The 26,217-nt window shown below is 45.5% G+C and overlaps 5 protein-coding genes across 9 annotated transcripts; 1 reads left to right on the top strand and 4 right to left on the bottom strand.

Moving 5' to 3' along the window:
- On the top strand, positions 252–4,065 carry LOC8056889 (replication protein A 70 kDa DNA-binding subunit B). The gene is made up of 12 exons (XM_002468233.2): positions 252–521; positions 688–834; positions 945–1,154; positions 1,252–1,429; positions 1,527–1,794; positions 1,877–1,979; positions 2,423–2,547; positions 2,641–2,719; positions 2,808–2,952; positions 3,031–3,191; positions 3,267–3,387; positions 3,495–4,065. Exons 1-12 carry the CDS (start codon positions 382–384, stop codon positions 3,687–3,689), a joined length of 1,872 nt encoding a protein of 623 aa, XP_002468278.1. The 5' UTR covers positions 252–381; the 3' UTR covers positions 3,690–4,065.
- On the bottom strand, positions 4,929–8,169 carry LOC8085306 (ninja-family protein 1). Its single transcript, XM_002465599.2, has 4 exons — positions 7,973–8,169; positions 7,412–7,869; positions 6,325–6,681; positions 4,929–5,731 (listed from the first exon to the last, which is right to left on the bottom strand). The coding sequence occupies exons 2-4, from the start codon at positions 7,821–7,823 to the stop codon at positions 5,316–5,318; spliced, it is 1,185 nt and encodes a 394-aa protein (XP_002465644.1). The 5' UTR covers positions 7,824–7,869; positions 7,973–8,169; the 3' UTR covers positions 4,929–5,315.
- On the bottom strand, positions 11,107–16,169 carry LOC110431775 (digalactosyldiacylglycerol synthase 2, chloroplastic). 3 transcript variants are annotated; one of them, XM_021451330.1, is made up of 6 exons: positions 15,893–16,169; positions 15,282–15,637; positions 14,625–14,891; positions 12,682–12,711; positions 12,370–12,605; positions 11,107–11,991 (listed from the first exon to the last, which is right to left on the bottom strand). In XM_021451330.1, exons 2-6 carry the CDS (start codon positions 15,561–15,563, stop codon positions 11,463–11,465), a joined length of 1,344 nt encoding a protein of 447 aa, XP_021307005.1. In that variant the 5' UTR covers positions 15,564–15,637; positions 15,893–16,169; the 3' UTR covers positions 11,107–11,462. The 3 variants fall into 3 exon arrangements, with proteins under 3 accessions (XP_021307005.1, XP_021307003.1, XP_021307004.1); XM_021451328.1 differs by having other exon boundaries at positions 12,370–12,719; positions 15,893–16,166; XM_021451329.1 differs by having other exon boundaries at positions 12,370–12,719; positions 15,282–16,167.
- Positions 16,700–18,195, bottom strand: LOC110434201 (pentatricopeptide repeat-containing protein At3g46870). The gene has a single exon (XM_021458011.1). It carries the CDS (start codon positions 17,585–17,587, stop codon positions 16,802–16,804), a length of 786 nt encoding a protein of 261 aa, XP_021313686.1. The 5' UTR covers positions 17,588–18,195; the 3' UTR covers positions 16,700–16,801.
- LOC110431617 (GDP-mannose transporter GONST3) lies at positions 19,609–24,368 on the bottom strand. 3 transcript variants are annotated; one of them, XM_021450793.1, is made up of 3 exons: positions 23,748–24,367; positions 23,158–23,345; positions 19,609–21,052 (listed from the first exon to the last, which is right to left on the bottom strand). In XM_021450793.1, exon 3 carries the CDS (start codon positions 21,050–21,052, stop codon positions 19,955–19,957), a length of 1,098 nt encoding a protein of 365 aa, XP_021306468.1. In that variant the 5' UTR covers positions 23,158–23,345; positions 23,748–24,367; the 3' UTR covers positions 19,609–19,954. The 3 variants fall into 3 exon arrangements, with proteins under 3 accessions (XP_021306468.1, XP_021306469.1, XP_021306467.1); XM_021450794.1 differs by lacking the exon at positions 23,158–23,345 and having other exon boundaries at positions 23,748–24,368; XM_021450792.1 differs by lacking the exons at positions 23,158–23,345; positions 23,748–24,367 and adding an exon at positions 22,767–23,124.

Here is a 26,217-nt window from a genome sequence, read left to right as displayed (position 1 = left end):
CAAAAAAATTCTCCAAACGAACAAGGCCTATGTCAAACAGGCCTGTGCAGCCCAGCCGGCCCACCGCCCACTCACCCGCGCGGCGGCGCCCGCCCCCGCCTCCTTCCCCGGCGCCAAAACTTCTCAAAATTCTCCCGCGCGAGCGCCAAACCGGAGCCAAAACGAAACTAGCAGCGAACCCCGCGGCGGCAAATGCTAAAAAACGCGCAAAACCCCCGAGCGCCGCTCGCCTCCCGCCATTTCCTTCCCAAATCTGCCTTATAAGCGCGCGCAGCCTAGGCAGCTCGACGCATCTTCGCCGCCGCACAAGGCTCCCCCACACGAAACCTACCTTCCTCCGGGAGACGATTCGACAGGGAGAGGAAAGAGGCAAGAGGAGCCATGGACGCTGCCAACTCGGTAACGCCGGGCGCCGTGTCGCACATCCTGGCGCACCCGTCGACGGGCTCCGACGGCGCCGTGCCGGATCTCGTCGTCCAGGTCCTCGACCTCAAGTCCATCGGCACGGGCAGCCGGTTCAGGTCAGTTCTCACCTCCTCCCTTCCCTGGCCGCGCTGGATCTAGTATCTTTGCTAGTTTTCGTTCCTTGGGCGGCGGATTTGTTCTGTTCTTAGCGCAGTTCTTATGGATCTTGTCGGATGGTCTGACGAGCCTCCCCTTCGGTCTGGATCTGTTGTTGCCTTGCAGTTTCATGGCAACCGACGGGAAGGATAAGATCAAGGCGATGTTCCCCACCAGCTTCGCGTCGGAGGTCCGCTCCGGCAATCTGAAGAACCTCGGCCTCATCCGCATCCTCGACTACACTTGCAACGCCGTCAACGGCAACAATGGCAAGTAAGTGTTCTCCATCCTTCTTTCGTCACCATGAGCGGGCTAATGTTGGCAACTATTCTCGTGTTCAGCGTTTCCCTCGGTTTCCTGAATCACTGTGCTTTGTTTACCAGAGTCTTGATTGTCATCAAATGCGAGCTTGTGTGCCAAGCGCTCGACGCCGAGATCAACGGCGAGGCCAAGAAAGAGGAGCCTCCAATTGTGCTGAAGCCTAAGGACGAAGGCGTGGTCGTGGCTGAGCAGGCAAATGCTCCCCCAGTCGCGATTAAGCCCAAGCAGGAGTTGAAGTCCGCGTCCCAGATCGTGAACGAGCAGCGTGGAAAGTAAGTGCTTGCAATTGCTGTCTCTGTCCTTTGATATCTGGCTGAATCTGAGGATTTATTAGATTTACAGCTCATTATTATACTTCTGTGCGTGCAGTGCTGCTCCTGCTGCGCGCCTTTCCATGACAAGGAGGGTCCATCCTTTGATCACTCTGAACCCCTACCAGGGTAACTGGGTCATTAAGGTGCGGGTCACGAGCAAAGGCAACCTGAGAACCTACAGGAATGCTCGTGGAGAAGGCTGTGTCTTCAATGTAGAGCTCACTGATGAGGATGTAAGTGCTCTGATGGCATTTTTCTCATGTTTAAGTGCGTTTTTGTGAGTTGTTGTTGGTTCGTGAGCTGATATTTTCTGAATCTGTGTATGCACAGGGCACCCAGATCCAGGCCACCATGTTCAATGAGGCTGCAAAGAAGTTCTATCCAATTTTTGAGCTGGGAAAGGTCTATTATGTCTCAAAAGGATCTCTTAGAATTGCCAACAAGCAGTTCAAGACTGTTCAAAATGACTATGAGATGTCACTAAACGAGAATGCTATTGTTGAAGAAGCAGAGGGGGAAACTTTCATTCCGCAAGTGCAATACAACTTTGTCAAGATTGATCATCTAGGAACATATGTTGGTGGCAGGGAACTTGTTGGTACGTCAGAATTATTGGAGTTAAGTTGGTTTTGCTTCTTCTGGCTTGATGTAGTGTCTCACTGTTTTATGTATTACTTCAGATATTATCGGTGTGGTTCAGAGTGTATCTCCCACACTCAGCGTTAGGAGAAAGATTGACAATGAGACAATACCAAAGCGTGACATTGTTGTAGCAGATGACTCGTAAGTATCGCTTGATCTTTTACCTTGTTAATAGGTCAGAATACAATCATTCAGTGATGTTGCTTATAATTTCTCTAATCACAGATATAAGTCCATAAAAATTGTCTCAAATTAATTCTCTTAAGTTTTGCCATATCTATCTTTATATTTTTGTGACCTAAATTTAACAGACTTGTTAATAGGCCAGAATACAATCATTCAGTGATGTTGCTTATAGTTTCTCTAATCACAGATATAAGTCCATAAAATTGTCTCAAGACTTTATATTTTTGTGATATAAATTTAACTTAACGAAACAATATTGGCACTACTATATTAATGACGATAATAATAATAATAATTTCATAATTTATAATACTCTCTCTTTAAGATTATTTTTATAGATATTGTTTCTAATAAAGAAATTATCTGTTCCTAATTGACTCATTTCATTTTTTTGGCAGTGGCAAAACTGTTAGTATTTCTCTCTGGAATGATCTTGCTACTACTACTGGCCAAGAGCTTTTGGACATGGTTGACAGTTCTCCTGTTGTTGCGATAAAGAGCCTAAAAGTATCTGATTTCCAAGGTATGTCATCTAATCTCTGTTTGATCTTCTTCCTAGAAATCAGTAAGTTACTGAGTGTGTTGTGATAATGTGGTGCTGAAATTTGTTTTGCAGGCGTGTCACTTTCAACTATAGGCAGAAGCACTCTTGCTATTAATCCAGACCTGCCTGAGGCTCAGAATGTTAAATCATGGTAGTACTTCTCTCCTGAATGATTTGAGCTTGCTGTATGTTTTTAATTAGTATAGTATGCTTAGACTTGTACATAATTTATCAAATAGGTATGACTCTGAAGGCAAAGATACTTCACTAGCACCAATTGGTGCAGAAATGGGTGCTGCACGGGCTGGTGGCCTGAAGTCCATGTATTCTGATAGAGTTTTTCTGTCTCACATCACCAGTGATCCTGCTATGGGCCAGGAAAAGGTATGATCCTGAATATTCACTAAACGGTAAAATTGCAAATTTGGAGAAGCCCCAGTTTGACTTGTCTTTGCTTTGCAGCCTGTTTTCTTCAGTTTAAATGCCATCATAAGCCACATCAAGCCTGACCAGAATATGTGGTACCGTGCTTGCAAGACCTGCAACAAGAAGGTGACTGAAGCTTTTGGATCTGGATACTGGTGTGAGGGATGCCAAAAGAACGACTCTGAATGCTCACTGAGGTAAAATTTGTTAGCAGAAGCCTGCTATTGTTATCTATTTGGTGCTAAATCTGATTGTTTCCCTGCATCCTTCAGATACATAATGGTCCTCAAGATCTCTGATCCCACTGGTGAGGCATGGGTGTCCGTGTTCAACGAGCATGCTGAGAAGATCATTGGCTGCAGCGCTGACGAGCTTGATCGGATCAGGAAAGAGGTAAATTCTGAAATCTGAGTTGCGCAAATACTCTGGCTTGACAGCATTGAATTTCTGCTGTTTCCTTGTTTGTCTTATCCCTGATAGTGGGCCCTCCATTGTTGCAGGAGGGCGATGACAGTTACATTCTCAAGCTCAAGGAAGCCACCTGGGTTCCTCACCTTTTCCGCGTCAGCGTCACGCAGCATGAATACATGAACGAGAAAAGGCAGAGGATCACCGTGAGGAGTGAAGCACCGGTCGACTATGCAGCTGAATCCAAGTACCTGCTTGAAGAGATCGCGAAGCTTACTGCTTGCTAGAAGATGCAATCTTTCTGGTGGTTCGTGAAGGAGGACTGGCCCCTGATATGGTTCCCTCGCAAGGGTTTTGAGCTGTAGTAACTTTATTACTGTTCTGTGTTGCTCTCATTGGTCTTTAGCACTTCTGTAAGATATGTAGATGTTGGTTCACCTTGATGTAAGCACAACAGATGCTATGACAGTTCAAGCATGAAGCCTTTGCAGAATTGCAGTTCCGATTCCTTGTCTCTGCAGCTTTGTTGAGCAAATAGCGAGGGTTATTAAGACTAATTCATGATGTCAGGTTCCTGCGGCTAAGTTTTAGTTCTGTATATCAGTAATCATATGTAGAAACCCTTCCTTGCTCTAACTCGTATGATGATTGATAAAGTGTGCGTATCATTGTGCCATCTATTCTGCCTTTTCTCAGACATGTTTCCGTGAATTGCCTGTGTCAGCTTATCGTGTATTTGTACTCTTTAGCTAGCGGAATGAGCTTAACATGCTCCAGCCTCTACACCTTAAATACATATCTAATCGTGCGTTTGGATGGAGGATAAGTGGGTTGAGTTGGTCGGAGTTGCACCTGGCCGAGCAGCGGCGCACATGGCCGGGGAGCTGAGGCGGGGACGGCGTGCGCGGCCGGGCCGAGAAGAAGAGCACGCAAAAGGTAGGGGAAGACATCCGCGAGACTGCCACTGGGCCTCTGATTTTCTCTCACAAGACAGTGTCACATTCCACTTCTATAAATTCTACCACCAAACAGACACAGACCTTGGGTCTTGTTTAGTTCCAAAATTTTTGTAGCAATTTTATTTGTATTTGACAAATATTATTTAATCATAGGCTAACTAGGCTTAAAAGATTCGACTCGCAAATTACAGACAAACTGTATAATTAGTTATTATTTTTATTTATATTTAATGTTTTGCTGTAAGATTTGATGTGACGGAAAATCTAAAAATTTTTATAAATTTTTTTGAGAAATAAACAAGGCCCAAATCCTCACAACTGGATCGGATGCAACCCTCTGAACCGAACCAAACACGAACCAAATACGAGATGGGTTGATCCTATAAAAAAAAAAAACCCAACCAAAACACAGAACTGGATCGGATCCAACACTGTGGACCTATCCCAAAAATCAGCCAAACACAACGAACTAGATAGGATCCAACGCTTTGAACGACTCCCTCCGTTCATTTATCTCTATCTCACCAAGGAGCAGAGCCAAATCACTCAGTTTAGGAACAACCAACAAAATCCCAAAAATATGGATTGGATCCAACCCTTCCCTAGTAGTCCTCAAATTAATCCAACCAATCCCTAGTAGCCCCAAACCAAACACACGCTAAGTTATTCAGACAGTTAAACTGATTGGGAGCTATGTGCCTGCGTGAAGTCATGGCCGCTAACACACTATCGTGAGCTTCGTTTTCTGGAACACCTACCAAGTAAAACGAAGTTGCAGAACTACGTTTAGGAAGGATCAGAACATTATCAACAGGTTATATTACCATAATGCCCACCAATTTAATCGGGCATAAGTAAGCACTGCACCACAAACACAATCTGACAATGAGACTACTCGACGCTAGGCTGAAGGCTGACTCTACACGACGCCTGCACAGGTCTGCTGGCGAAGGTTCACAGGTTTGGGGTAGGGGTAGGGTTGACGACAATGTGTCGCAGCGGGTTGTCTACTTTGCCGGCTCCGGCGTGTTCCACAAACTCCGAAGGAGTAAGGAAGCTTCCATGGCAGATGCATACGATTCTGACATCTTCTCCTTTCCTGTATTTATACAGGAAGCCTTCAACCCTGTTGCCATTGGGCAGCCCCTTGGTGAACACGCCCGGCATCTCCTGCATCATCTTCCTTTCCACGTCCCCCATGCTGTTCGCCCTTGAAGCAGCCCTGCCTAAAATGCTTTGATCTCCCGCGGGACCAAGGGTAGCTGTTCTGTGAGCCAAAGACGAAGATGGTGGACTTGCTGCCGTGACGCTACTTATAGCTTCACCGGAGGAAGGAATAGATGATGACGGGCTGTGCTCCTCAACGATGGCTGCTCTTAAAAAAATCAGAAATGAGTATAATATAGAGCTTAATGATAACAAAAAATCATTGAAGGGAAGAACCATTAGAATAGAAAGTGTTCAATCATACACAAACAGCCAGCTCACATCTATAATAACTGAACAATATAAGAAACCAGCCTCCATCGATAAGAGCTGAACAATATAGAATTTTGTATCTTCCAGATTCACTTCTGGCATGAAATGTCTTGGGTGTTTTTTTTTTTTGGCGAAACCCAGTTACAGAAGCAAGCGCTCACAAACACGAGCGCACACTCATGACTATTGAAAGGACCCAACAGAGGTTCTAACACAACATAGCCTTTGTTTAGCTAATAACCACTAATATCAAATGTAAAAACTCTCGATGTATCAGATATATATAAGTTCTTATAAGATTGTAGACGCAAATACTAAAAGACAATGATCTTTGGGCCCAAAGTCTTAATTTAAGGACAAATATCAATCCAGTCCATTCATACATTACACCTGTGGTGCATTGGCAAGATTCATGTTCTTGGAAGCATGGGAAATGGATACTGAGAATACCTAAACAGTGTACTTAACAAACAAACGGGGATACCTTTGAAGGCTGAGTTTGGCTTCTTTCCCACTGTTGACAAACTATCTTGTGATGCAATTGTAGCCTGGTACTTTGGAGGAAGCCCCTTCACCAGATGCTTGCCACTGCTATGATTTTCGTTATTCATCACAACAGCTTCATCAGAAGCTACTAATTTGTCAGTGTGTGCATTCATCTCTTCTGGAATCTGCCCAGCTGCTTCTTTTGAAGTGTTGCAAGTGTGAGAGTTCCTCCTCTCAATCCTTTTCTTCTTAACCTCGAGCCTCTTCAGACTCTGTGCTTCCTTACGTTTCTTCCATTCATCATTGCCAGCAGCCTCAATGGCAGCAGGGAGTGAACTAGTTCTCATGAGGGTGCCTGCAATATTCAGTAAGTATTTACAGATATTTGGAATTTGTGAAAAGCTGTTGATGTTTATTTCAAGCAACATTGAGATGTCGATTTCTCAAAATGTGGTTGTTACGTTAAAACATGTATTTTTCTGTCTACATTGCCATTAACAAATCTATATAGTAACTTCATTAAAAAACAACTAGCAAAACTATAATGTTTTGAAAGTACTTTAGACATACATCTGTGCGTATTGCTTCTGTACATACACTCTTTAAGTATTCATGGAAATATCAAATACTAAACTTCAAACTGTTACATCACTTCTTTTCTCAGAGATATTTGGGCCTTGTTTACTTCCACCCCAAAACTTTTCAAGATTCCCCGTCACATCGAATCTTTAGACACATGCACGGAGTATTAAATATAGACAAAAATAAAAACTAATTGTACAGTTTGGTCGAAATTTACGAGACGAATCTTTTGAGCCTAGTTAGTCTATAGTTGGACAATATTTGCTATATACAAACAAAAGAGCTACTGTAGCAATTTTGCAAAAAATTTCCTGAGTCAACAGAGTTCTCTGCAAATAAAATATTAGTTAACACAGTTTTGCAAAATAATTCACAACTACTACCATTTACCAAAACGATCACAATCGGCACTGCTAAGCACGGAATCTGAACGCCAAATTAACTATCAAGGGTAGCAAAATACTAAAGATAGTATAAACCCCACAAAGAGAAGCCGCACGCACCCTGCAATCTCTGCCCATCACCTCCCGAAGAGGCAGAGGAAGGGCTCCCGCTCGCCGGCAGCCTCGCCGCGTGTTCCACGCCGAGACCCCCGCCATCACGGCAAGAACCCCATCCAGCCAGCCCCTGCTGCTTCGCAACCTCCGACGCCTCGGCCAGGACCGGCAGCGAGCTCGTCCGCGGGAGGGCGCGCGGCGTCGGCACCTCCACCGGCGGCGTCAGCATGGCCGCCACGGACGAGGACCGGGGGAGCTTGTCCCCCTTCCTGTCTAGCCCGAACCGGCCGCCGAGCGACAGTCCGAGGCTGAGCTCGACCGCCTCCATCTCCTCGCGCAGCTGCCCCGGCCTCTGCTCCGGTGGCGGCGCGTCTCCCTTCCCAATCCCACACAGCAAGTCCCTCGAAAAACCCTCCATCGTGAGCGCAAGCTTGTCTCAGGGAGCCTCAGTAAACGAGAAGCGCCTGCAAGACGGGCAAGAGCTGAGCGACGCCGCAGGAGCAACCATTCCCGGCAAACAAGAGGCGAGGGGCCGGAGCAGAGAACACGGGATGAGAGGCGACTTACACAGGTTGCAAGGAGGAGGGAGGAGGCCGCCATTGGAGAGGTGAGGCGCTGCCGCTTCTCCTCACCGCAGCCTCGAGGCGACTCTAGCGGCGAACAGGAGAGAAGAGAGAGAGAGAGAGAGAGAGAGAGGAGGCAAAGCTTTCTGCTCCTTTTTGGGCTGGTTGGTTTCGCTTTTGGGGCATGCGGTTCCGCTGGGGATGGCGAAGACGGGCGGGCGGGCTTGCCTCCGGCGTGACGCGTGTTGATACGGCGGCCGACGCGTGGTGCGAGCGAGCTTGCGCGGCACCGCGCAGCCGCGGCGGGAGCCGAGCGGGATGCGGTCGGCTCGCCAGCCTCGGTTGGAGCTGAGCCGGTCGAGTCGTGGACGCGCGCCGTGACCGGTGGATGCCCAACACTCCAACAGGCTGCGCAGCAGGCCGATCCCTCGGTAGATTGTAGGGGATCCGAGGACCTCGAATTACCATCATGGCATTTTTATTTTATTTTATTTGGAAAAGCTACTCTGGGTCGCCCTCCTTTGTTCCGACAGATCTTTTATCATCTTCTCTATATCTTCGACAGAAAATTTCTATCATTATATTTGTCTCCGGCGAGATATCTTATCATCGTCTTTAACTCCAGCGAGATTAATCTCTTCTAGTGGGTTCAAGTATTTGGGATTTGTTTGATTCTAGATTTTTTGGGTTAAGAGGTAGGACCAAAGGAGTTGGGGATGATGCTGGCAAGATATCTAAGATGAGAGTTGAGTGAATAATAGGATAACGCTGGCAAGCTGACAGTGGATGATCTGTGGAAGAGTTGATGTTAAGCTATGGCTGTGGCGGCGCCAGCAATGGCAATGATGAGAGGGTGAGGGTGGGTGCAAGGGGAATGGAGGGGTAAACTCACTACAATAGATTAAAGGTGGCCCCTTGTCTCTTATTGGCCGAGAATGGTTGCTCATGCGGCGTCACTTATCTCTTTTCCGTCTTGCAAGGGCTTTTTGCTTACTGAGACTCCCTGGGATAAACTTACACGTGCAATGGATTCGAGGGACTTTCTATGCAGGATTGGCAAAGGAGACACGCCTCCATCGGGGTAGAGGCTAGAGGAGATGGAGGAGCCGTGGAGCTCAACCTCGAGCTATCACTTGGTGGCTGGTTCAAGCGATAGGAAAGGGGATAAGCTCCCCCGGTCATCATTCGTGGCGTCCCACAGAGTAACATGGCAGGGAGGCGATAGATCCATGAGGAGCTGCCTAAATAGGAGGATGAGAGGGAAGAAGAAAGAGAAAAAAAAAGAGAGTCATACGTCACACTCAGAATGATATATCGTATGAGAGATTTAAGAAAGAATAAGACTTGTTGAAGAAGATGTAGTGGTGGAAAAATTAAGCCGTGCAACATGTGAGAGGAGACAAATTTCCTTGTATGTTATAGATTTTATTTTTTAATCTAAGATCATTCCAGTGCAAAAAAGCTTCTAATGTTCTTCCTTAAAAAAACCCTTTGTGGCGGTCATGAAAAGAAAATACGAAGTTCAAATTCTATAACAAAGTCATTGTTGATAATCAAGCTAATTCCAACAAACAGGCTCTAAAAGATTTGCGTCAATTAGAAGAAAAAAAAACAGAGCCACATCATGCCAGATAGGGACGACATTTCAGGTACTACCACCGCTTTTTTCGTACGTTTTCCTAGCTCACCACTTTCCACCGAAAAACCTGCGCAAGTATACGCCATCAGGAACCCCCGGTTTGCCCAGAGCAAACTGCCCGCCCGCCCCGCAGCCGCACAAGGAAAAACGAAGCAAAACGGCAAAACCAGACCCAGCGTATTAAGCTGGCGCTAGCGACCTAGCGTGCCGCTGCTCTCCGGCTCTCGCGATCGCGAGGACGCGACCGCGCCGCATCGCGCGCCACGTGAGCGCGGCCCGCCGAGGCGCCGACCGCGACACTCCCCGCCGCAAATACGAAAGGCGCATTGCTTCCTCGGCGTGACCCCACCGGCAAGTGGCCCAACTTGCGCACATGGGCCGCCCGCGGGCGCTGCCGCGTCAGCGCCTCTTGTCGTACGAGGGCGGTGGGAGCGGACGCGTCGCCGGGCAGCAGTGACGTCAGGCGGCTGGTGCACCGGACACGTATCGGGCCCGGGGCGTGAATAGGGTGTTCTTGTGCGTGGGGCCCGCTGGGACAGCAGGATCTCCGCACGGCAGATACGCTAGGCGAGAGGCTCTGGCAGTCTGGCCCGCGTGGCTCGCGCGTCGCTGTTTGGCAAAAGCGGCAAGCGGGGGACGGGGATGCTCACGCCCCGGCCGCGCGGGCTGCGGCGTGATTGGATGGACGGCCAGGATCGTGCGGGCTCGAAGGAAAGGACGGCCGGAATCGAAAGAGAGCCAGCTGTCTCCACATCGATGGATGGTGACAGTGGCTAATTAAACCAGGTGGTCTATAAAGCTGGCAATGATCGCTTTTCAGGGAAGACAAGTGACCTCTCTAATTAATGAGTCCGGTCTTAGTTTAAGTTTTTAATGAAGCAGCTTGCTTGTGGATCTACCATGGCCCATGCCCATGGGCTCATGGGGTGGTTAGCTAATTATTATACTGGAGTATATGTGACCTCACTGCTCCTATCGGCACTCCTACGTTTCTGATACATGACGGCGAATAAAAAGCTTGCCTGCCTTTTGCTGATCACTCGATACTGACGCTGACGGACTCAAATAAGGCGTTGTTTAGTTCTATATTTTTTTTGAGAAATTGATATTGTAGCATTTTCGTCTGTATTTGATAAATATTGTCCGATCATGAACTAGTTCCGTCTCGTCAATTCCGACCAAACTGTGCAATTAGTTTTTATTTTCGTCTATATTTAATACTTCATACGTACGTCTAAACATTTAATGTGATGAAAAATCTAAAAATTTTTGCAAAATTTTTTGGAAACTAAAAAAGGCCTAACTTGCCCTTTAGAACACAGGACAGAAATTTTATAAGAATCAGATAATTTTCATAGGAAAAACACAGGAAACAGAAAAAAACCTGCATTCAAAAGAGGACCTAAATGATCATCAACTACAAATACCTATGCATACGGACGTGAATAATCGAGTGATCAGCACGCTTTATATAGCCGTAAAACCATACGGCGTAAGCGTTGGCAGCGCTACCAGCGCGAGTACATCATACCTCACAGTTCATTACGATCCATTAACCGACTCACAGAATTACAGCACTGTTCAAAGAATCCCTAGCCCTAAAAGCTAACAGACCAATTTACAATGTACTAATCCAGTTCACACGTTCCAGTAGTTAATAGTCAAAAGAATCCCTCCGGATTGTCTGTTAATGTCCCTTTTGAGAAGAAAAATATAAATGTCTACAACAGTCTACAGTGTGCTGTACATGAAGCGAAGCAACGCAAACATGAAGTACTAGTATTTTCAAACATGAAGTACTAGTATTTTCCTTTGGACTAGAACATGAAGTACTAGTTGGTATAAGTCACAAACATTACGTCATCTTAAATTTCAGCCTTTTCCTATTTACAGGAGGAGCCAAACCAAGGTCTTTACAGAGGTCCTCGTCAGGCTGCAGCGTCTTAGGAACAGCACCAAACGCACAGCGAGTGACTTCCAGACCTGAGAGGGCTTGGTGCAGGTAAACTGATGCGTCCTCTAAGTTCTGTTTCAGTTTACGAGTTCTTAGAAAAGCAGGCAACAAAGCCCTCGAGCTTTGATGGGTCCTGGACTCCGGCACATGAGGATTTATATCAGCAGCCTCAATGAATCTCTGAGTCGCAGCCTCCCATGACAACTCGTACCTCTGCGCGTCTGTCAATGGAGCAGGCTGCTCTGATAGAGCATTCAGTGTTAGTTGTACAAATTCGTCTTCATTGTCATAGATACGGCAGTTGGGGAACTGCTTGAAGAACTCATTTGACGAGTGATTGGCACATATAACTATCTTCCCCATTGCCAGCGCTTCAGCGGTGGTCGTACAGACCACATCTGTGGTGCTGGGATTGATGAATACTTTGTACCTGTCGGAGAATCAGTGTTTCAAACTTTCAGTTGAGCACAAACAGTTGGTGTATCCTAAGTGCATCAGAAATGTTAAATCTTATTATGAAACTATCAGGTCACCTAACATTACCCCACTCATTCCTTAATCTCGTTTACATAACTTTGTGTAACCTGTGTTTTAGTTCACTAAGATCACAAAACTTACATATTTATCTAATAATGTTGACAGAAAACTGAAGAAGAAATTGCTTTTACTGTCTTGACTCTTGACAATGGCAATACCGATTTTGCATTCAAACTCTTAACTTAGAACAGAGGGATGTATTAGGCATGTTACACATGTACAAATGTCTAACAGAATAAGACGGAATGAGTATAGTAAATAAGAAACTTACTCATGGAACAAGGGATCTGCATGATCACGACCAGGATGAACATTGATAGACAAACTTAAACGTTTGGCAGATTCACAGACCTCATCAGAATCTTCTCCGCTACCATATAAATCCACTTCAAGACCAACCAACTTGCTCTGATATTTGGATAGCAGATCAAGAAGCTCCCTGTATCCCTTGCTCCATACCATCTTCCCGATGTAGTATGCCCCTTTTGTGAAGGCTTTCTCCCCATTCTGCAGCTGCCTCAACTTTAGCTTGCCTACCTCAAGAAATTTTGGATTAACACCATGGACATTGCATATAACAGACCTGGGCAGATCTTGGGTGGCACCTGACAATCTGATAATCTGCATTAAGATCAGGATAATTTTGTACATGGCTCAATCAATCAGCACAGGATGATAACTGGGTGTTCAGTTTTCCAAATTCAACATTTTTTTATAGGAGGAGAAGGAAAACGAGCAAATGCATTTATATGAGAGAACTACAAGGTACATAAGTGACATATCTCTTGAACCTCATTTTATACTTAGTATTGTAGCAATATAAGATAACATTGCATGCAAATACTGAACATTGTTATAAGTTCATTAAGTAAGCAAGAGGCGACCATGACTGGGTACCACCATAAAACTCTTCTAGAATATTTGTACATAAGTATCTAATTGTGCTTCTACAGTAAGGTTAGCTACTTAAAAGGAAAGTATGCCTATTCCTAGCATACCCCATCATGATTGAAATTTAAATTAAAAAAATTATGTGTCAAAATCCATACTCTTGCTCGCCCTTTGTATTTAGAACTAAAACAAATCATCCATAACCAAATCTAATACTGATTGCATATGTTCACATCCCATTGGTGGAGCAGCACACCAGATCTTACAAAATCATTGACAAGTTTCGCAGTGTTCGATTCTCTCGCTAGTGCAGAAATTATCGTACTTGCATTTCTCAATTCAACTCTACATACTAGAATTTTTTTCCTCAAATATGCCGTGCATCATTTCATTTAAGGAGAAGAAAAGACAAACACAAAGGAAACCCCACATTTCCAACACAATGCTGCATACATCAACAGTTCAACACCCCCAACACCAGTTCGTAAAACAGGAGTGAAAAACAACCAGAAAGGACAGCAACTAGGTTAAAACACCTCTAGCCTTCTGTACAACCAAATCCTGAAGCTTTTAGCCCCAGAAGCACACCACAAAGATCCTCCAAAATAGAATGAACCAGCCAAATCAAATCTGGGGAGGCGTCGTTAAAAATGTAGTCATTTTGGAGCTTCCATAATTACCAATCCACTAAAATAATCAGTGTGCTAAGCTCTATCCTAACCTCAGAGTGTTTCATAGGAACCCAACACATGATTTTTCTTTAAGGGTTCAAGGAGGAGGCTTCTCCAGTGAGGGTCTGTGGGTTTAGGGTTAGGGATATGGGGGTTTGGAGGCTAGGGATCTCATATTTACCCAGGCGTAGAAGCAGGACCAGGGGAGGAAGGCCAGCACGGTGGTGGAGGCGGTGGATGGGTGGGATAGCAAGCGGAGAGGGCGCGACCAGGGTAGTGGAGGACAGCCGATGCGCAGGGTTAGGGCGGTGGCATAAAACCAAGAGAGGTTAGCATGGTAGCGAGCTGCGGTCACGAATTCGGCAGCGAGAGTTGCTGGTGATGGGAGGAGTATGGAATGGGGGCATGATGAACTAGATGAGCTTGCTGACGAGCAGATCGCAAAGTTTTGGTCTGTGCTGTGCAAGCTGTGAAGGTGGCCAAGGTAGAAGAAATACCGAGGAAGAAGATGCGGTGATCATTGGATGAATGATCTAGGGTAAAAATTCAAGAGTTTTTTCTCCTAAAAACACTTGAACACTGTGTAGACAGCCCCAAAATTAAGCAGCTTTTCTCATTCATCTTTGTTACTTATAAGTTATACACAGTACCAACTATTTTTTTTAGGGAAAGGCACCTATTGTATTCACAGCATAAGACCAGGAGATAGATAGGGTTATCACTAACAAGAATATTGGTACTATATCTGAAGAATATATTTTTGGCTTGCATGCATGCATTCAGAATTATGAATAGCAAGTAAACACATTTATTCACATATTTCTATTTATCACAAAACACAATATTGTAGATTGTTAACTTATGTCAAGAAAGAAGTGCCATCATAGACAAGGTTTACCAGAGAAATTTAATCGAAAGAAATGATCTAGTGTAGATATGCATAGTTGCATACTCATGCGATTACCTTGTGGCAATAGATTCGAGTTACCCAAGTGTTAGCATACTTGAGGAAACAAGCGATAACTTGACCATTCTTTTCTCTCCTTACATATGCTAGATAATTTGTATGAACAATTCCTATAACTCGCCGGAACTTATTTTTCCATCTTCGCCCATGGTGGTACCAATTCAGATGCTCGGGCTCTTCCAATACAGCAATGTCAGCAACTTCATCTGGAATGCATTCTGTAATATCTCCAACAGGAAGAATGCTTCTCATTTCTTTAGAAAACTGCATCATAAAAAAAGAGTCAGGTTATCTTGTTATCTTAAGTAGCAAAGCAAAAATAAGAGATGCAAGGCATGAATATTGTCGGATGGAGCTAACAGCTAACAGAAGCAAGGTCTGCATGCATCAGGCACTGAACAAAGTTTCTCTTAAATGCTTAGGTTAGCTACAGGAAAGGAGCAGAACTCGTCAAAGAAATTGAATGAAGTGCTAGATAACCCAACGGCTCACATTGGATAAAACAATCAGTTTGAAACAAACTCCATTCAGGTCTTACTGGACCGAAAAAAAAGCAAAGTGCAACAGGAGAGTGACAAGATAATTCAAGTCACTAATTTGTGTTGATATCCTCTCGGTTTGACATAGAAATTACAAGGTGCATAGCTACTATACCTTTCCTGGGTAGAATTTGATGCTGAAGGATGGCCTGAAGTCAATCCTCTCCTCGATCCAGTGATGAACATAGCTCTCATGCTCCAAAGGCGAGTCAAATACAATATTGTTAGGGTAAACCAACTCTTGGTCCCTTAGACAAAGCCAGGGGATCACTAGCGTAACATCCTTATCACCATCCTTTGCCAAGTAAGCGGCCCGGAACAAAGGGTTGATGGCTGTTCCCGTCATCCATGGGAGGCTTGCGGTGGTGAATATCGCAAAATGCCTCCTCGTCGACATGGCTGCTATCTCAGGGAGGGCAACGGATCACCACTAGCGTGCCACCTAAATTCGTTCTCCTAGCACATTGTCGTCTGTAAACCACAGACCAATGAATCAAGCAAGCACAGAATGAGTAGTACCAGCTGAGCAAATAGATTTCCTTCCTATCGAGCTACAGCCTACAGAAAGGCGCGTAAGCGGAATTGCAGCAGCCAAAGAAATCAGCTGCATAAAAGCGAGCTATGGACGGAGCATTCCGGCCGCTAGCTAATTAGTGACTGACCATGTGCGAGGAATCCATCCTCCGCCGAGAATTAGGGGAAACACAAGGGGGTTCGAGGGCCTACCAATAAACCCAAATCTCCGGTGTAGGAGGAAGCGCGGCTGCGGGGCGGTAAGAGGCCGAGATCGAGGCCAAGTTCTAGAAGGTCGCGCCTCGCGCAAGAGGCTTCAGCGGGCTGGCGGCGACGCCGGTGGAACGGCAGCCAGAGGAGGGTGGCGGCAACCGGCAAGGGTGAGCGGAGAGGGAGGGAGAGGAGAAAGGGGGCAAAGCCGCGGGCCGTCTGTGTCTGTCGCGGTAGGTTAGGTTGATCTGGGCCACACCGAAGCGTTTGGGCGGATGGGAGTGGACGATAGAGCCAGGCGGGCTTTGTTGGCCAAGCGAGCAGGGATGGAATATACCGGAGACTTTTCTTATGTTATTACGAAAGTTGCACCTCTGTGTTCTTGCTTGAAAAGTTAGTCGTCTTTGTGAAGTTTATTTGTGTCATTCGTGCTATTCCGTCAGATTTTAATGCTAACCGGCTGTCTACCTTTTATGTACAGCAGCATGATGAAGTTTGTTTTTTTCCTCTATGTTATTCCTCGATAATAGTTTGTAGCTGGAAATGTGAAGTATGGATAGGGGAAAACGTCGATAGACATCTCGTACAATACGAAATAAATAGTCTGGCTGTTTTCTCTCTCTTGGGGCCATTTGCCAATCCAAAGATTAAGGTATTGTTTAGTTCACTCGAAAATTAAAAACTTTTCAAGATTCTCCGCTACATTAAAAGTTACGACATATACATATAGCATTAAATATAAATCTTTTAAGCTCAGTGACTCATGCATGTAGCATTAAATATAGATCTTTAAACTTAGTGACTCCATAATTAGACAATATTTATCAAATAAAAACAAAAATGCTACAGTGTCAAAATACAAAAACTTCTCAAATCTAAACAAAACCATAAAAAAGAAAAATCCCTGGCGGACTAAGTGGCAGAGGCAGTCGTCTTGCTCTCGTCTCTCGCTCGCATTTCGTCGAGCACGTCCCTGGCGGGCGGCGAGACCGTGGCCTCCCACTCGGCGAAGTCGGCCTCCACCTCCGCCGCCTCCTCGTGGAGCCCCAGCCGCTTCATCCCCCGCGCCATCACCCTGTACACGTACTCGTCGACGTCGAGGCCTCCCTTCCTCACGGCCGCCTCATATACCTTCCACGCCGCGCGGCCCCTGGCCTTGGCCACCAGCGCGCGCAGCAGCCTCGTGAGCTTGTACACGTCCTCCTCCCCGTCCACGAACCCGCCGCCGCGCGCCTTCTCCTCCAGGAACGCCTCCACGAGCGCGTCCACGGCGGCCTCGGCCTCGCCGGAGGGCGAGGAGGTTGGCGCGGAGGAGACGAAGGTGGCGTAGAGCGCCGGGTCCGGGCGGTACCAGGGCTCCGCACGGGCGACGTGAAGCACGGCGAGGGCCAGGGACCAGTGGCCCTGCCGCTGGAGCTCGGCCATGGCGGCCACGAGGTCCGCCTTGAGGAGGCGGCCCAGGGCGGTGGCGGCGGCGGCGGTGGCAGCTGCCGGCGAGCGGTCCGCGGAGGTCAGGCGCTTTAGGGATTGGATCGCCAGGATGGCCTCCGTGGAGAGGGAGCGGCCGCGCTGGAGTGGCCCGCGGTTGTCGCGCGGCCCGCAGGTGATGGAGACGCGCCTAGGCTTGTGAGTGGCACTGGGTCCGGTCTTCGCGCATGCGCTCCGGGTGGGGCGTGGGACGAAGAGAAGAGACGCCATTGGAGCGGAAGCTGGGAAGCCAGCAAGCGGTAGGAGAAAGAGGAACACCGAGGAAGGAGACTTTTTGTCACGCTTAAGTGCCCGTACACCTCCGTGTGGACGAGCTTCTCCCAGCTCCGCTCGGTTGCCGTGGGCCCCGCGCAGGGCGATGGGCGTTTTTGCCCCGACCGAGCCGTGCGGGCGCGAGGTCGCCGGAGCTCTGTGCGCGAGGCCGTCGGGGGCGGGCGGCGCGGGTCCGTCGGACGCCGGCTTCCGGGCGGAGGAGCGCGGGGAGGTGCGGGACGGAGGGCGCGCGGAGGAGGGAGCCGCGGCGCCTCCGGTGGCCCGTGGCCGGGAGCGCTTCCAGGCGCAGGCGGCGGCGGGATAGGAGCTCGGCTTCCAGAGGTTGAAGACGCGAGCGAACGCGTGCGGGGCCGTGCGGTTGCAACGCGAGGGACCGGATAAGGTATAGGGAAAGAAAAAAAAGAAAAGAGAAAAAAGGAAAAAGGAAAAGGAATGAGGGTATTATGGATATTTTACCCTTTCTAAACTACCAAACAACAAAAAAAAAACAGCTTTTACCTCTCAAGTGAATCTGCTTCACAAGCAAAGCTACAACTAAGGCCTTGTTTAGTTCCGGAAACTTTTTGGTATTCGGAACTGTAGCACTTTCGTTTTTAGATTTATAGGTAAACTGTACAATTAGTTTTTATTTTTGTCTATATTTAGTGCTTCATTCATGTGCCACAAGATTCAATGTCATGAAGAATCTTGAAAAGTTTTTGGTTTTTGAGGTGAACTAAACAAGGCCTAAAGTTGTTTTAGCTCGAATTGGAGACCTACCAAAACAAGCCCTTTATATGAAGACTGATTTTTTGATAGATCCCATGAAAATGGCTAGTAGGGATGAAAACGGTACGAATATTTTCCGACCGTATTCGAGACCAAATTCGTTAAAGACGTTCAGATCTGTCCGTATTCGAGTTCGAATATTCAATATCCGATTTCGTATCCGTATTCGAATACTTAAATCATATATTTATAATGTCGACATCAAATTCTATCTTATCCGACATGGTTGACATTATCCGTATTCGAATCCGAATTCGACCAGAAATATGAAAACAAATATGATATCAGTGATATCCGTTCGTATCCGTTTTCATCCAACAGTTTGGCAAATAACTTAATATCCATAATTTTTGTAGCAAAATAAGAAAAAATCGTCTCCAACAATTTGACATCTCAATTCTCCATTTTTTTGACTTGGCATATCTCCTTGTCTAGTGCGTAGAAAATCCTTCTCTTTGTCCCCTTTGATTTCGACGATCTTGCTAGAGAGTGAAGGGAAGGATTCTAGCAAGAGAAGATGTGATTAACCTTGAGCACTTGATTTCTCTATCAAGCTGGTGCGGTTCATGTTTGTTACTCTTTGAGCTTTGCCCCTAACCAGCTAGGCATCGCCCATAAAGTTCCAAAATTGTGTGATGAGCTCCGAGAGGTTTGTAATACCTAGATTCATCTAGTGCATAACTCAAGATTGACCTTTGTGGTCTCTTAAGACAGGAAGAGAGGTGAAACAGACTTTAGACCTCTGTAGTCACCTCAATAACAAAGATGTAGCCTTCCTTGTGGTTTGGCCGAACCTCGAGTTCTTATGTCTTGCATACTTGTTGTGATTACTTATTGTTTCATCTATTTCAAGTCTATTTCTATAGTTTGCACCCGATCTATTTCTTCGCAAAGCGTTAGACTTATCCAAGTACTCAAGGACACTCTATAGGTGTTGTTTGGATGTTGGAATACAGGGGCTGGGACAGGGAAAGAGAAATAAATGAATAATTCAGATTAAATGAGGTGTGGAGAACGGATGGCTAGAATACAATATTTCCCTATCTCTATCCCCTGTCCAAACATGCACTACATACTTCAAAGAAGCTCTTACTCAACGTGACGCACCCCTGCAAGTCAATTTCACATCTGGTCGCTTTGCTGAAAAACTATGAGTGAAAAAACTGTTTGTTGATTTGTTGTGAGAGGAATGACTAAACACAGATCATACTATCACCGAACTGTATGAGATAGATGTTTTCGTATAGGAAGTATTCAATGTGGTATATTTGCTGAGTACCTGGTATCCTATCATAACAATTTTGCGTTACAAATGAAAGCAGCAATATAGTTATAAAGAATTGCATAGTGATAATTTGGTCCCCTCCATGACTTCTAATATCTAAAACATAAGATTTTGTAGCTCCTAGTCCAGGACTGCATTCATCCATATGCTTCTTTCCAAGTATATTAGCCAATACAAAAACGTTCAGGGTGAGGCTGTTGCAAAGGAGATAATGCATCAAAGGAACTTCCTTGTAAGGTTTATGAAGAGCTTTACTTTTGAGTTGAATTGCTCTCTTGCACTCCCTGCATCTGCAGCAATTTCTGCTGCTCCTCGTCGTTCTCTTCCTTCGGCTCAGCCTTGGGTGCCTTTGGTTTCGTGGTGGATTGCTGGTAGAGCACACCACCTGACATGCATATCAAGAGCCCAATGGTACCCACAAAAGAGGCATGCTTGTCCCAAATAAGCAAATTAATCACAACAGTTAGGAGCTTGTTCACTATGCCAAGCACTGTGAACCCAGTAGCAGAGATAGCCCGTCTGCAGGAGAATCCAAAGAAGGATATCGATAGTCCAAACAGGCATGAGAGAGCAACAGGGAGGACCACATCAAATGAAAGCCAGTTTGACACATTGGAGCTGTCGACCTTCATCTGATCAAATTCTCCCATTATAAGGAGCTCAAGGGGGAATAACATCAAAGCCTCAAGGTTGTTGTATAGCACAAGGCCCCATGTGTTCAGCCCAATGGTCATTACGACGTGCTTGATGTACACGAAATCAATGGACATGCTTGCTAGGTAGGCCACTGCCCAGGTGTAAGCAGTCACAGTGAATTGGTTGTCTGTGAAAACATAGATCACACTTCCACCAAGTATTGTGGAAAGTGAAAGCCATGTCTTGAGTGATGGCCATGGCTGATGAAGATACAGCGTCTCCCCAATCGCGACAAATATAGGCACAGCAGAGCGGAACACAATGAAAGTATCCACATTGGCATGAAGCAGGAGCTCACTATTTGTGAAGATGGAGATATAGAACATCACAGCAGCAGGTAAGAACTTCCACATTGTCCTCAGATTAAGGCCGTCGTGCTCAATGAGCTTGAGCTGTCCACATAGGAGAACTCCAGCAACACTAGTGAAGTATTGCAGAGCTGTCAGGGCTCCAGGATATGGAAATTTCATGATTGCCCATTTGTTGATGATGGAGAGCAGCGACGCTGATAAACAATACCCGGCAGCCACACCATAGACTGAGGCTTGCTGCAGAAGAGTGTTCAATGTGTTACTCCAGGCTCCAGTTCTCTGGGTAGTACCTGAACCTTCAGGTGAAGTATCTTCTTTTGAGGGGTCTGAGAGATTAGACATCTGCAACATGCAAACTACAATTACTAAATCTTCAAAAAGATTCATGAGTAGCTACTATAGCATATGGAACAAACTCTGGCACGCACGCATGTTCAAGGGAAAAAAACACACTAAAATCAATGAAGCAGATAGTAAAGATTTTAAGGATAGGTTTCCAAATTCCATATACTAGAATGTAAAGAAAGTAAGTGACCATCCTAGAAGAACTTTGCTGAAGGGTAAAAGGATAAGAGCGTACAAATCTCTTTCTACAGTTCATTGTATCATCAGTTCATATCATAATACCATATTATATGATACAATAAAATGAATTATTCACCATTACAAATACAGATCCCAGTTCATAATCTGAGCTAGTGCAGCATGTTGTCTTGTAAATATTTTATATCCTGCTTAATGCAATGATGAGTAGTTCTCCTGTGCATTCGAGAAAAAAAAATCCTAGTCCTCTAGTTATGAGACACTGAATTCTTCAACTGCATTTGGTTTAAAATGCTAGACGACAGACATTGTTCATCACATTGCTTGCTTATGTAGGAGTTTTAAATCCTAATAAACAAGGCTGCAACCATGGTAAAGGGAACAGGCAGGTCAACAGCATTTGAAAACCACAAATACACATGAAGATAGTAATATGCATGCCATATTGCTAATGAACTCTCTCACATATTCTATTCCATTACAGTATGTAACTGTACCATAACAAAAGGAGCAAACAAATTAGTACAAGGGGGCAGGGTGGGTCAGATATTGCTGTCCTCTAAATAGGATTGCCCACCTTTCACCCCATGAAATTTCAATTGTTTGACAACCCAGATAATTCTTTAACCAACCTTGTCATTCATATAATGCCAAGGGGCAAGGGTAACACATATTTTGACATATGATGATGCCAACTGGACCTTAAAACCTCTATCGATGTAAATCTGACAAGATACTAATGTAGTAATGGACTATCCAGAAGAATGCCCAAAAACTATGCACAATACAAAATATACAGAGCCTTGAAAATTTTGGCCCAGCCCCTAGATCAACATCTTCCAATCAAATTTCATACAGTAACAATTGAGATTATCAGCACTCCTCACAAATATATTCATGCCTGCCAGAATTAGTTGTACTACTCATTAATTTGTGCTACAAAGAGTTCATCACCATCACATATTAAAGATCAAAGCATATTTTCATGCACTCCTAGTTGGGATTAAAGAACAAAGCATATTTTCATGCACTCCTAGTTGGGATTGGTATGAACTTCTAAGGATGCCCTTCCAACACATATATGCCAAATAAGAAATCAACTCTAAGTCATGACTCATTTACTGAATAAAAGAAACAATATTTATCAAATGGTGCTATCAAATAATCCAATATCGAGTAACTTTACACCTCTGAGAATAATAGAAAGAAATTAAATCTCTGATTCATAAGTTCATATGTTAGGCCATCCTGTTTATCTTCTGTAGCAAGCTTGAATCCAATCAAAATTTTCTGATACAAAACCAGCAAGCATGGTAAAGGCTCAAGAAGGTCAAACCAAAACAAAACAAGATGAAACAAACAACAAAAGGCAGACAACAGATACTTCAAATAAGTTGCACGACAAAATCAAAGGCACAAGATGAGGCAGCAGAACTTCATGGAAGAATTAGAAGAAGATCAAATTATGCCACCTATAAAGAACCAAAGTAGCCAAGCAAAGATTGACAAATACCTTGTAACGTCCAATCCGGGAATTCGCCATGGCTTAAAACCAAAATTGAACACCAAATGATCTAGGTATGAAGCATGTATCTTTTTAAGGCAGCTGAAGATGCCCAAGGTGGCAAGAGAAAGAGGGAAGACATGCAACGGCCACCGAGCAGCTAGCCTTATCAACTAATCTCGTGGGGATATAATGCGTTGGTCTATGACAGCCAGGGAAGTCAAACAAGCTTGGGGCACGTCACAAGCATGTTAGGTTGCTAGGATGACAGGACATGGTAGAAATATCAACAAGACCTATTCTACTACCTAAGCACTTGTCCAAGTCAAGGAGGACAACTTAGACAAGGTCACAATAATGGGATGAGCTAGTTTCTAATAAGAAAACAAGTACAGCATACCTCAGGAACCTTTCCTCGCAACTATGCAAATTGGACAGATCCCTCTCAACTACCACAACGTGACAGCTCCAGCACCTCAAGACGAGTGAACAAGTCGCTGTAAGCCCACGAAGTGCTCCCTGAACTCGGTGCTAGGGCCTCGCGAGCCCGCGCAACCAACCAATCAGGCACATGAAGCGTTGCCGAATCTGTTTTAAAAAACAAAGACAAAACAATGGAAAAAAACATGAAGCCACCTCGCCGAAGCATGCGTCGTATGCTAGCGCAAGAAGTCACTGCACGAACTAAAGGCCGCCATGGACAGAAGAAAAGAAAAGAGCGTCAATTGTTAGGTGAGGGCATCCCGTCAGGACCAATGATAGCCACTTCGCATAGTAGCAGTTTCGTGCGCAGCCTGAACATGGCAGGACATTATTGATTAGCACAACATCAACCCACGGAGGCGTCGCCGAGAAACCTCCCAAGTGGTGGCGGGCCATCAAAGCGCCAGCGGCGTCGCCTCAAGCCTCAAGTTAGGGTTTTTCCGGTACCTGCCCTGAAGCAGAAACGGGTCGAAAACCCCAGAGAAAGCAGATGATAGGAACTCTCACCTTTCAGACGCTTCCTCCTGCTCCGGTGAAGTCGGTGGTGTGGGGGACGCCAAAGGATGGGGCACAGCGATTTATCGCGGGGCTTCCGCGTTGGCCGGCTGCGCGGTCGTCGTCGGAGGTGGGAAGCCCGGATCTAGACGCTTGCGATTGCGAGTCAACCCGCGGCCGCGGACGGGGCTAACTGGGCGCGCGCTCGAAGGGGGAACGTAGCAGTGGGGGCGTGCGATTTGGGGGACTGCCGAATTGGGATTTCAGAGAATGGAAGGTAATCGAGGAGGCCACGGCAGATATTTTGCAGGCGGGGACGATGATGAATTTACAAATGCGACTTGCTGCTTCTGACCCGCGAGCCGCGCGGAGGAGATCTCGAGGCGCCTTCCGCCTCGGCGGGCTCGCCCGCCTTGGCGCCTTGCGGGTCGCGGTCGCGGTCGCGGTCGCCGCCCCTGCCTGCGTGCGAGCCTGGCTGGGCTGCGTGAGAGAGAGGGGGGTACCAACGGCCAGATGGGGGTCTGATCTGACAAGCGGACAAGGATGGGAACGGGGTGCGGCGCCTGCGATATCCGTCGTCCCCGGCGAGGCGGCGACACTGCTACGTGCGAGCCGCGAGCGGGCCTGAGAGGGAAGGGAGAGGACGGACGACTGGACGGAGCAGCCTCACGGTTGACTGGTCGGCACTCGACTCCTGCAGTGCAGCTGGAGATCGGATTTTTTTTCTTTTATTTTTTTAAGTGGATTTTTTTCTTTTAACTTAGATCTTGTTTAGTTCACCCTGAAATTCAAAAACTTTTTAAGATTTTCTGTCACATCAAATTTTGTGGCACATGTATGAAGCTCTAAATATAGAAGAAAACAAAAAATAATTGCACAATTTGTCTGTAATTTATGAGACGAAACTTTTGAGCCTATTTAATTTATGATTGAATAATATTTACCACAAACAAATAAAAATGCTACAGTACAAAATCCGAAATCTTTTCGGAACTACATAAGGCCTTAGTGGAAATTGGATTGGGTCACAGGCCCGTTTGTTTGTCTGAATTGACCGGTTAACCTATTTCCAAAATATTTTCTCCACCAACACTCCACCAGGCGCAAGGATTTCTAATCCCTCTAACAATGAAGACTCTACTCTTTTTCAGGAACAGAGACCTCGAGAGATGCATAATATTGACAGCAGCGCCACTGAAGGAGATCAGTCCCTTCACAACCAGGCGAGCACAACCCCTATGCAGTTCACAACCTCGACACCATCAATCCAAGAGCTACATGCCATCATTAAGGACATGAGAAGTAATGCATCTCCTCGACCAGATGGCTTGAATGCGGCATTTTTTAAATCGGCATGGTCCTGGATTGCAAACGATGTTCATAATTTGGTAACTAATTTTTACTCCACTTGCTTCATGCAACCTGAAATTAACCAAACTTTTATAGCTCTAATTTCAAAAAAAATGCAGCCTATCACCCCACAAGATTTTCGCCCTATTAGCCTGTGCAATGTCATTTATAAAATAATTGCTAAATCCTTAGCTGACAGACTAAAACCTCACCTGCCTAACTATATTGATCGCTCCCAAGCTGCTTTCATCAAAAACAGGCATATCTCAGCTAACATTATCATTACACAGGAGATCATTCACTCTTTCCATCTCAAGTCTTGGAAGGATCAAGCTTTCTTACTTAAATTGGACTTAGCAAAAGCCTTTGACAGATTAGAGTGGGACTTCATTATGCAAGCTCTTAGGAGACTGGGAATGCCTCTCCATTTTATTCATTTGATTCATGCATGCATATCAACCCCTACCTTCTCTATTTTGGTTAATGGTGAAGCTACTGCAGGTTTTCAGTCTCATAGAGGAATTCGTCAGGGCTGTCCACTATCTCCCTACCTCTTCATTATTGCCATCAATGAACTCTCCATTCTATTGCAACAACAGATGCAAAATGACAATTTAACAAGGGTCACTCTTGGACCTGGATGTCCCCCAATCCATTCCCTTTTCTTTGCAGATGACCTCATTCTCTGTGGCAGAGCAACTATTCAGGACGCAACTACAATTCAAGCAACTATTCAAAGATTTTGTACTCACTCAGGACAGGTACCCAACTTACAGAAATCTTCAATTCTTTTTAGTAAGAATGTTAATCCATCCATGCAAAGTGCTATTAAAAATATTTTTCCTGTACCTGATCTCCTTCCTAATACTATGCACCTTGGTCATCCAATGATTTTTAACCATAATGATAGAAACAAGGCTTATGATTTCATCTTTAATAAATTCCAAGCCAAGCTCACTACAGTCAAAGCAAACAAACTTAATCATGCTGGTCGTTTAACTTACATCCAGTCGGTCTTATCCTCAATACCTGTTTATTATATGTCCACCGTGCTTTTTTCCAAATCTTTTATTGAAAGAATTACAGCTATCATCAGACGCTTTTGGTGGGCTGGTATGCAGGAAGACAACCC

Source organism: Sorghum bicolor, chromosome 1 (genome assembly GCF_000003195.3).
Source record: "Sorghum bicolor cultivar BTx623 chromosome 1, Sorghum_bicolor_NCBIv3, whole genome shotgun sequence".
NCBI lineage: Eukaryota > Viridiplantae > Streptophyta > Magnoliopsida > Poales > Poaceae > Sorghum > Sorghum bicolor.
Note: the sequence above shows the minus strand (reverse complement) of the source record. Positions and strands in the feature narration are given on the sequence as shown.